The sequence below is a fragment of the Lathyrus oleraceus genome, chromosome 5, assembly GCF_024323335.1.
Source record: "Lathyrus oleraceus cultivar Zhongwan6 chromosome 5, CAAS_Psat_ZW6_1.0, whole genome shotgun sequence".
Classification (NCBI taxonomy): domain Eukaryota; kingdom Viridiplantae; phylum Streptophyta; class Magnoliopsida; order Fabales; family Fabaceae; genus Lathyrus; species Lathyrus oleraceus.
This window is the reverse complement of record NC_066583.1, coordinates 451,093,343-451,102,830: the sequence shown is the minus strand read 5'-3', so window position 1 is coordinate 451,102,830 and position 9,488 is coordinate 451,093,343. Positions and strand designations below refer to the sequence as shown.

Here is a 9,488-nt window from a genome sequence, read left to right as displayed (position 1 = left end):
CCCTTATTCAACATTTCTTGAGTTTTTTAGTCCCCATTCAGATTTGCATAATTGACACATTTTTGTATGACTTGACAATGATTTGACAGAGCTTATGTGGCGCGCCACATCACATAATTTTGCTATGTCATATAATTAAAAAACAAAAATTAATTTTATAATATTATTTAATAATATAAATTATTAAATTAAAAAATAAAATCTAAAAAAAATTCTATTTTTTAAAGAATAATTAAATTATTTTGAATTATTAATTTTTATTGAAATTTTAAGTAATTAATTAATATAGATATTTTGAAAAATAGTTGAATTATAATGTACAAAAGAAATTTTTGAACAAATAGGAATCAAACCCTCTCCATCATGATTATTAATCATGCAACATAACCAGCTAAGATACTTCTCAAGTTGTTAAATTCTCCCATAACTTTATATTTAATACCTCTTTCTCTATGAATTACATACAACATTGTGGAACTTCTCAAAACTTTATGAATGGTAGGCAGCAAAATCCAATAAACTTATTCCAAACCCCCTAGCTTTATATTTAATGCCCCTTCTTCATATGCAAGCAATTGTTTTTTTAGAACTATTTCTCATCTCATAAACTTATTTCAAATCCAATAAACTAGCATTAACATCTAAATCTAATAAATCCAAAACAATGACTTTTTATATAGGTGAGTAAAACCATCTTATTTCAAATCTAGTAAACCCTTAAGAAACATGCTCATTCCAAATCTAATAAATCAACATCAACATCTAAATAAACCAACATCACAAAAAGATTCATCTTTATATCTTTCTTATTAAAACCATTTCCTTAATCTCATAACTCATTATACCCATTAGATTTTATAAAACTCATTCATGGTGGTTCCCTTGCATGTTTAAAGAGAGGCCTTTTTCGTCACCTTGGTCCGTGTGAATGTGATAAACACACACTGATATGTGTTTTTCTGGATTAATGATGGAGGTGGATGTGATAACCATAATTGATATGTATTTTTCGTTTTGTAGATATTGTCTTAGTGACGTTATTAGAGTTCAGATCTTTGAGGAGATCAAGGTTTTGTAGAACTTCTAGAAATGATTTGGTTGGTGATTTTGGTGTGAGCTCCATTGAAGGGGATAACTGTAATGAAGATGACAAAGTGAATTTTGTGTTTGTAACAGGTAAGTGATTGATGTGAGCTCCATTAATTATTTTCTTTTAAAATTTAATTATTTTATTTTTCAATATATCTCAAAATTTATAATCATGAAATAATAAGGGTATTATTCTATAAAATTAATAAGTTAAAATAATATTATTATTCTTTAAAAAATTTAGAATTTAGAATTTTTAATTTTATTTTTAATTTTAATAATTTATATTATTAAATAATATTATAAAATTAATTTTTTTTAATTGTATGATATAACAAAGTTGAGTGATGTGACGGCAGATAAATCTGGCCAAATCATTGTTAACTCGCTAAAAATGTGTCACTTACGCATATCTGATCCGACTAAAAATTTTTCAAAAGAGATGTTGAATAAGGGGATAAAAACTAATTTTTTTAAAGGAAAGATCTTTTAGAAAAAAAAGATAAAAATGTATTTAAGCCAAAAATAATAAAATAATAGAGGAATAATAATAAGAGAGAGAAAGTGAGAATAGAGAGAGAAAGACGTTGAATTTTCCAATCTCATCCTTTTTTTTACCCCAAACAGAAAGAAGAAAAGAAAACCCTCGCTCTCTCTCGCACACAACGAACCGAAACCCTAACGAAGTCCCTTCTCCATCATCCACTCGATTTCAATCCAATGCCTTGAGCCCCTTTCTCATCCTCCATCTCATCAAACAGGTGTCTTTCAATTCTTTTCAATTTCAATTTTTCTCATGTCCAAGCTTCGATGGTTTTTTTTTCTTCTGTTATTTTCCCTTTTTCGACGCGTTCGCCCTTTTATTGATAATCTGGGACGTGATTGGTTTGTATACATTCCATTGTTAATCGTTTTTGCAGATCTGGTGTTAATTTTGAGGACTGTTGTCTTTTATGTTTGCATTAAGTATTTATTTCTTTGATTTTATTCAATTGCGATTTTGAATATAGGAAAGGTTTTGGGTTTCCAACTTACATCAGTACAATATTGCTTTTTTTTAATTTTTTTTTAAATTCATGTACTTTTATCCCCTTTTCGATAATGGAATCACTGCGAAAGGGTCTCTTGAAACATTTGAGGCATGCAATATCCCCTGCTGTTAAATAACTTGAGCTTTTGGATGAAGGATTAGGGTGCAGTTACAATACATTTATCTGTTTTTGTAAGGGCTTTATGCATGTGCTTTGGTTTGTCTATGTTTATTTTTCTTGGCCCGAGTTTCTTCTCATGTGATACTATTTTACTTAAGTCAAATTAGTCCATGTGTTTTACTGGAATTTATATTTGTGTATTATGTAGTTACTTGCAAGGTATATTCTCTATGAAATCATTGAACCGAGAAGTATGTGTATATTTTTATTTGCAGGTTTCATGTAACTGGTGTTTAGTTAATCAAGAAATAAACGATGGATGATGTTAGCAAAGATGGATAACATGTCTGCTCCCTCATCACAGGAGCGTGCACAGTGCCTTTATGAAAAGGTATTCATTTTTCTTTCTCTTGGTAATTTCACTGGGCTGGAAACATTGAAAAAATTAGGAAGTAGATAAACAATAAATGGCTTGTTGGTGTAATTCTGTTATAATATGCTAATCAAACTATAGTAGAAATCTGGTTGGTTGCTAAAGAGAAATGAGTATTATTGGTCAGTGTTCTTTTTTATTCTAACGGGCTTTTGACTTTACATTGCCACGTGGAGTTTGCTCAATTTTATATGATTCCATCTTGGAATCGTTTGTTATCAGCACATACTGATATAAGTCTTCGTAGCCCCAAATTATTACTGATATTATGAGGCCACTTTTTAAGTGTCTTGCTTTGAACATTTGATGCACAAATATTCAATTATTAACTTTACTATTTTGCTAGTTAGTTGCAACTATAACACTGATTGCTTTTCCTTCTCCTTAAGAATTTTGTAGTGTATTCTTGAATTTATGATTTTAAATATCTTGTAACCACAACTTACATTACATAAGGCATAAAATTAGTTTGAACCAAGAAAATGACAATACTTTGTCCCTAATTAGAATAGTGAATAAAACTGCTCATCTGTGAATTATATTCTGAGACTTGAATTATATGTTAAATGAACAATATATATTCAAAATGAAAATGTAGCAAGACTTATTAGGCGCAGTTTTTTTTCATGGTTTTCTTGCATAAATTTTTAGTGAGATTATTGTCTAGTTTGTAACATTTCACTTATTTGTTACTTAGAACCTTGAATTGGAGAATAAGCGTCGTAGATCTGCTCAAGTGCGGGTCCCATCCGATCCAAATGCTTGGCAACAGATGCGTGAGAATTATGAAGCAATAATTCTTGAGGATCATGCTTTCTCCGAGCAGCACAATATTGAATTTGCACTTTGGCAGTTGCATTATAAGCGGATTGAGGAGTTTAGGGCATACTTCAATGCAGCCCTGTCTTCTACTAACTCAAACCCATCGCAGGGAGGAAAAGGCCCTGTGCGGCCTGATCGAATAACTAAAATAAGGCTTCAGTTTAAGACTTTCCTTTCAGAGGCAACAGGATTTTATCACGATCTTATCATTAAAATCAGGGCAAAGTATGGGCTTCCACTTGGTTACTTTGAGGATTCAGACAATCGGATTGCAATGGAGAAAGATGGAAAGAAATATGCTGATATGAAGATAGGTTTAGTGTCTTGTCATCGTTGTCTGATATACTTGGGAGATCTTGCTCGTTATAAAGGAATTTATGGTGAAGGTGACTCAATAAACCGTGAGTTCACAGCAGCCTCTAGCTACTACTTGCAAGCTGCATCTCTTTTGCCTTCAAGTGGGAATCCCCATCATCAGGTTTTGGCATTCTTCCATCAATTATGATTTTTTTATTGCTGCTTAATACTATTTCAGCGCTGTGCTGCATAGTTGCCATAAACCATAATCCATTTTTTAATGTTATGTTCTTATCAGCTTGCATTAGTAGCTTCATATTCTGGAGATGAGCTGGTGACTATTTATCGGTACTTTCGCAGTCTGGCTGTGGATAGTCCTTTTATAACTGCAAGAGAAAACTTGATAGTTGCATTTGAGAAGGTAATGTGACCATGGGTTTGCTATTGTCATGTTCCACTTTTATATCCAAAATGTCCAAAACTGTTATTGTTTGAGTAGTTTGTATTTCTTTCTTTAATTTAATTTTTTATATATCTTAGCAATCTTTATATCTTAATTACTGCACGCTTGCTGAAGTATTATTACGAGTATGAGATTCATACAATTTTACTGCTAAGGGCCTTATAATTGTGCAGGCTATATATTTCAGATTCTGTTGCTTCTTTTAAAGCCCTTATTTAAATGTTATGTGCACATGTCTTGGATGGATGAAATAGAAACCCTTTGAACTCTAGTCTGTTTATTTGGCATGCATTATATTGGAGCTTAATGAATATGGCCTATTTTTCGGGCTTTGTTATATAGGATGTCTTGATATTTTTTATCATATTCACTTCACCCTTTAATCTAATATATTTTTGTTGTCTCTGACTGCGATGTTTGGCATTCTGACAAACTATTTTTTACAATTGAATGGCAGAACCGTCAGAGTTTCTCTCAGCTACCTGGTGATACTAAAGTTCTTGCTGTCAAGGAATCTTCAGGAAGACCAACTGGCAAAGCAAGAGGAAAAGTTGAAGCAAAACTTGCAACAAAGGCAGCTAGTGCTAGAATCAAAGAAGCATCAAGTATACAAGAAACTTATAAATGCTTTTGCACTCGCTTTGTACGCCTAAATGGAGTCTTGTTCACTCGTACAAGGTGTATATTCTGCACGATTTCAGTCTGTTTGTTGTGTGCTTAATTGCTAGTGATTAATCTGTTCTGACTGTTCCCTTTTTTCTTTTGTTTTCTTATACCCTGTTGATAGTCTCGAGACCTTCCCCGAAGTTCTTGCCGTTGTTAACGCTGGCCTGCGCAAACTTCTTTCTTCAGGGCAAGATGAGGAGCTCAGTTTTGGCACTGAGAATGAACTTGTCATTGTCCGAATTGTCTGCATCATAGTATTTACAATTTATAACGTGAATAAGGAATCTGAAGGTCAAACTTATGCAGAAATTGTACAGCGTGCTGTTCTTCTTCAGAATGCATTTGCTGCAGCTTTTGAATTGATGGGTTACATAATAGAGAGATGTACAGAGCTGCGTGATCCATCTTCTAGTTATCTTCTACCCGGAGTTTTGGTTTTTGTTGAGTGGCTGGCTTGTTATCCAGATCTAGCTAAAGGCAATGATGTGGATGAGAATCAGGCTACTATCAGATCAAAATTTTGGAGTCATTGTATATCCCTTTTGAATAGACTGCTTTTAGTTGAGCCTATGTCCATTCTTGATGAGGAGGAAACTTGCTTTAATAACATGAGCAGGTATGAAGAAGGGGAAACTGAAAACCGACTTGCTTTGTTTGAGGACTTTGAGTTAAGGGGATTTGTTCCACTGCTTCCTGCACAAACTATCTTGGACTTTTCTAGGAAGCATTCTCTTGGAAATGATGGTGAAAAGGAAAGGAAAGCTCGGGTTAAAAGGATTTTAGCTGCAGGGAAGGCTTTAGCAAATGTTATTAGGGTTGACCAGAAAGTGATATATTTTGATTCGAAGGCGAAGAATTTTACATTTGGTGTTGAGCCTCAAACCTCAGATGATTTTGTTCTTGCTACCTCCTATTCGGGCATGCTCAATACAGAAAACTTTCTGCAAGAAAATCCAGGAGACAAATCAACGGTGGAAGTTGTTCAATCAAATCAAGATCGGTATATAGAGGAAGATGAAGAAGTTATTGTTTTCAAGCCTGTAGTGTCTGAGGCTCGAGCTGATGTGGTTGTCTCATCATGGGCTCCCCATGAGGGGTTGGGGCCTTCTCTAAAAGCATTTGAAGGGGATTTAAAATTTCATGAAAGTTCTACTTCCAACCCTCTCGATAATATAAACCATCAAACTTTACCTGTTTCTGTTAGCGGTATGATGCCTCAAAACCTCCAACCAGTGCAAACATCAAGGTGGATTGAGGAGGAAATTTTTCTTGGCAACAATTTTGAAGCTCTTCGCTTATTTGAGAATGGGCATGTAATGAAACCTGGCCTTCAAGAAGCTGTAGACATCTCAAACCGTGTAGCATTTCCTATTCCTGTTCAACAATCTGTCGCTGCTGATACTAATGGTGTGTTTCAGGGTCTTCCAAAATCTTCAGAATCTGTGATACCATCCAAAGTTGATGCTATTGCATCTAGTGGAGTAATTACGGATAATTTATATGGGATGACCACACCAGCCTTGCAAGCTAGTTTGAGAAAATCTCCAGTCAGTCGACCTGCTAGGCACATAGGACCTCCACCGGGCTTTAGTCCCTTTCCTTCCAAACAAGGTAGTGAATACTCTGTTTCAGATTCAATAAGTGGGAATCCAATTATGGATGATTATGGTTGGTTAGATGGATATCATTTGGATTCATCAACTACTGGTTTAAGCTCCAACAGTCCTCTGGCTTACGCACAATCAAATTCTCATCAAGTCAGTAACAATGGCTATAGTGGGACGGTTAGCTTTCCCTTCCCTGGAAAAAAATTTCCATCTGTGCCTCTTCAGGTGGAGAAACAAAATGGTTGGCATGAGTATCAATCAAATGAGCATTTAAAATCACATACTGATCAGCAGCTGCAACCTCAACAGCAGCTCACAAATGGAAACCAGCAGTTTTCTCCTCTGCCTGAGCAATTTCAAGGACAGTCAATTTGGACAGGTCGTTACTTGGTGTGATGTCAGTATAAGACTAGATGGTATGTTTGTGTCATCGATTGATTGCTCTTTGCTTGATCTCTACCTTTCGTTCTGTTTAATCTTTCGGATAGCTAACACAGTTATGTATTTGAGGTCCTTGAAGGCTTATTGCAGATGTGCTGCATCCTTTTGCTACTCGTTCAAACTCGAGCTTTGCTTCCTTGTTCGGTGTTGTTGGAGTTACTTTGGCCTTGAAATGTTGCAGGATGTTGCTACTACAAAATGTGAGTGCCAATTTATTCTTTATTTCGTTGATATCTTTGGCTAATAAAACTTTATAATTTTGCAAAGCACACCTTTATATTCCTGCACTGAGTTTTCATCTTGGTAAGAGGCAACTTTGTGGCTTTAAAGATTCTGCTATGACTGAATCCGTAACGAATCCAAATCTATGTTGATGCATTGTAAATAGCTTTATCTTGTATTTTCAAGAGGCTGATTTCATCTTTGTTCATTGAGAGAAGGTGGAAAGCGAACTAGGAAGAATGCATTTTCTGCTATGACTGAATCCGTAATGAATCCCAATCTATGTTAATACATTATAAATAGCTTTATCTTGTATTTTGAAGAGGCTGATTTCATCTTTGTTCATTGAGAGAAGGTGAAAAGCAAACTAGGAAGAATGCATTTTCAAAAATAGCGAAAACAAAGTCTTGGCATTTCAAAATTTTGAAAATGTAAGATTTGTTTTCAGAGACTAAAAAAAGACGGCGAGGAAAGTATTTTCTTATGTTCATTAGTTGAAGTAAATGGATGGTAATATTTTGTCTGGGTTTTGCCTCCAGAACCAGAACTAGCTTTCAAACTGTGTTGGAAAGTTCAGCTAATAATGTATTCGGTTGCTTATTTTTGAACTTGCTAATTTATACAGATTATGCTGAGGTCTTCAGCCCAGACGAAGAAAGATAAAGAAGCGTCTTTACAGTTCAAAGTTCTTAAGAAGTAAATGCCTTACCCGGTTCTATTGGGGTGGATAGCTGGTCATAAATAAAAGACTATTCAGTTGAGTTGGAGCTTGTTTCTTCCGGGATTGGTGGTGTTACAATGGTTTGTTCAAATCTCTAGCGGAAGTGTCATTATGATATGCACCTGTAAGAATCGTTGTAACAGTGTCATCTGATTGCAAGTGATATACTTCATAGTGCTTCAAGACTAAATGAGTTCGGAAAGTTGCTAGGTAAGAAGTGGGTGTCACGTTTGATTAATGGGACGTGTATAGAATATATAAGCAATGTGGGGACTCACTTGAGTTAGTGAGTGTGAGTTTATGTGTTTTAGTTGTTGTGTCTTCATTAAGGATCGTAATAATTCGTTGTGTGTGTGTGAGTGGTATATCGTTCGTTTTCAGGTTTTTATAAGTTGAGGGACCTCAAACTTGCAATTAGCAAATAAATTGGTGGATAGGTGATTCATATTCATCTTGGTGTATATGAATATACAATGCTATATCTATCTTAAGTTTTTTTGAGGATAAATATGTAAGTTGGATTTAGCATCTTTATTGCTTGCCGTGTTATTGTAGACCTTTACATGTTATTCGGCTGTACTTGTGTTCTTACAATATTCGGCTGTGCATTGAGGATTACTGTTAGTGGTTATAATCAAACGAAAACACAATTTAATCCTCGACTTACTCTTAATTAGTTTAGTCTCTGATATAAACAATAGCGCTAATTGACTAAAAGATGTGTGACAGCTGATGTATTCTTAATGATCATTTCCATAGAAAACTAGTAGTCATAAACTTTCTCCAATCAGTTTTCTTTAAAATTCAGAAATTTGATAGCGATTATTTGTATTCTGGTTTTTTCTGTTATGGTAAGGTTTTGATTATTCAAGTAATAAATGGAAGATTTGGTATTTAGCCGTAACTAATCTTTAAGAGACCCAAATAATTTTAGACTCGGCCAATAGAAAATGATCGATTAGGTTATTATGATCGATTAGGTTATTAGGGCTGATCGACTATTCAGTTGGAAAAAGCTATCCAATTTAGCTAAGAGTCTCCTGGTTTTACTAAAATAAGAGAGGTGTCTCAAAGGATTTTAGTGTGATTTTGCTATAGTATTTTCACAAGTACCGTTGTACCTTTACAATATACTAGTCACTCAAACAGATACGACGAGTCGAACTTTCACATTTTCTTTCTTTCACAATTTTGAAGTTTTATATTTTGGCATCATTATCTTTGAATTTAGTATCACACAAGAATCTTGAATCTTCTTAATGAGGATTGAGATGACTTCACGTTGATTACCATTATCAGAAAGTTGAGAGGTCAAACCCCTTCACGTTGATTACCATTATCAGAAAGTTGAGAGGTCAAACCCCTTATAAACCTTGAAACAAAAGTCTTCACTTGATGTTGTTTGATCATAATGTTGACTTAAAAAATATGAGAGGTGTCTATTATGTGCGACAAACTAGTTCTATTAATCTAACAAAGTATCTGGTGTTACACTCTCACACTAAACATATTGAGATACATCACCACTTCCTACGTGACCATTTTGATGGTTTTGGGTAAGGTTATGCAATTTGGA

The 9,488-nt window shown here is 34.4% G+C and overlaps 1 protein-coding gene across 1 annotated transcript; it reads left to right on the top strand.

Annotated features, from left to right (window-relative positions):
• The first annotated feature begins 1,638 nt into the window (after window positions 1-1,638).
• LOC127085375 (nonsense-mediated mRNA decay factor SMG7) lies at window positions 1,639-8,446 on the top strand. The gene is made up of 8 exons (XM_051025893.1): window positions 1,639-1,850; window positions 2,516-2,631; window positions 3,371-3,973; window positions 4,091-4,213; window positions 4,713-4,933; window positions 5,043-6,944; window positions 7,049-7,169; window positions 7,817-8,446. The coding sequence occupies exons 2-6, from the start codon at window positions 2,560-2,562 to the stop codon at window positions 6,922-6,924; spliced, it is 2,901 nt and encodes a 966-aa protein (XP_050881850.1). The 5' UTR covers window positions 1,639-1,850; window positions 2,516-2,559; the 3' UTR covers window positions 6,925-6,944; window positions 7,049-7,169; window positions 7,817-8,446.
• Window positions 8,447-9,488: the final 1,042 nt, after the last annotated feature.

What these genes read in the sequence shown, in the direction of transcription:
- LOC127085375 (XM_051025893.1), top strand. Translation starts at nt 2,560, where the DNA reads ATGATGTTAGCAAAGATGGATAACATGTCTGCTCCCTCATCACAGGAG. An exon ending in GTGGGAATCCCCATCATCAG is followed by an intron (nt 3,974 to 4,090) that starts GTTTTGGCATTC and finishes TGTTCTTATCAG; the next exon opens with CTTGCATTAGTAGCTTCATA. An exon ending in TGATAGTTGCATTTGAGAAG is followed by an intron (nt 4,214 to 4,712) that starts GTAATGTGACCA and finishes ATTGAATGGCAG; the next exon opens with AACCGTCAGAGTTTCTCTCA.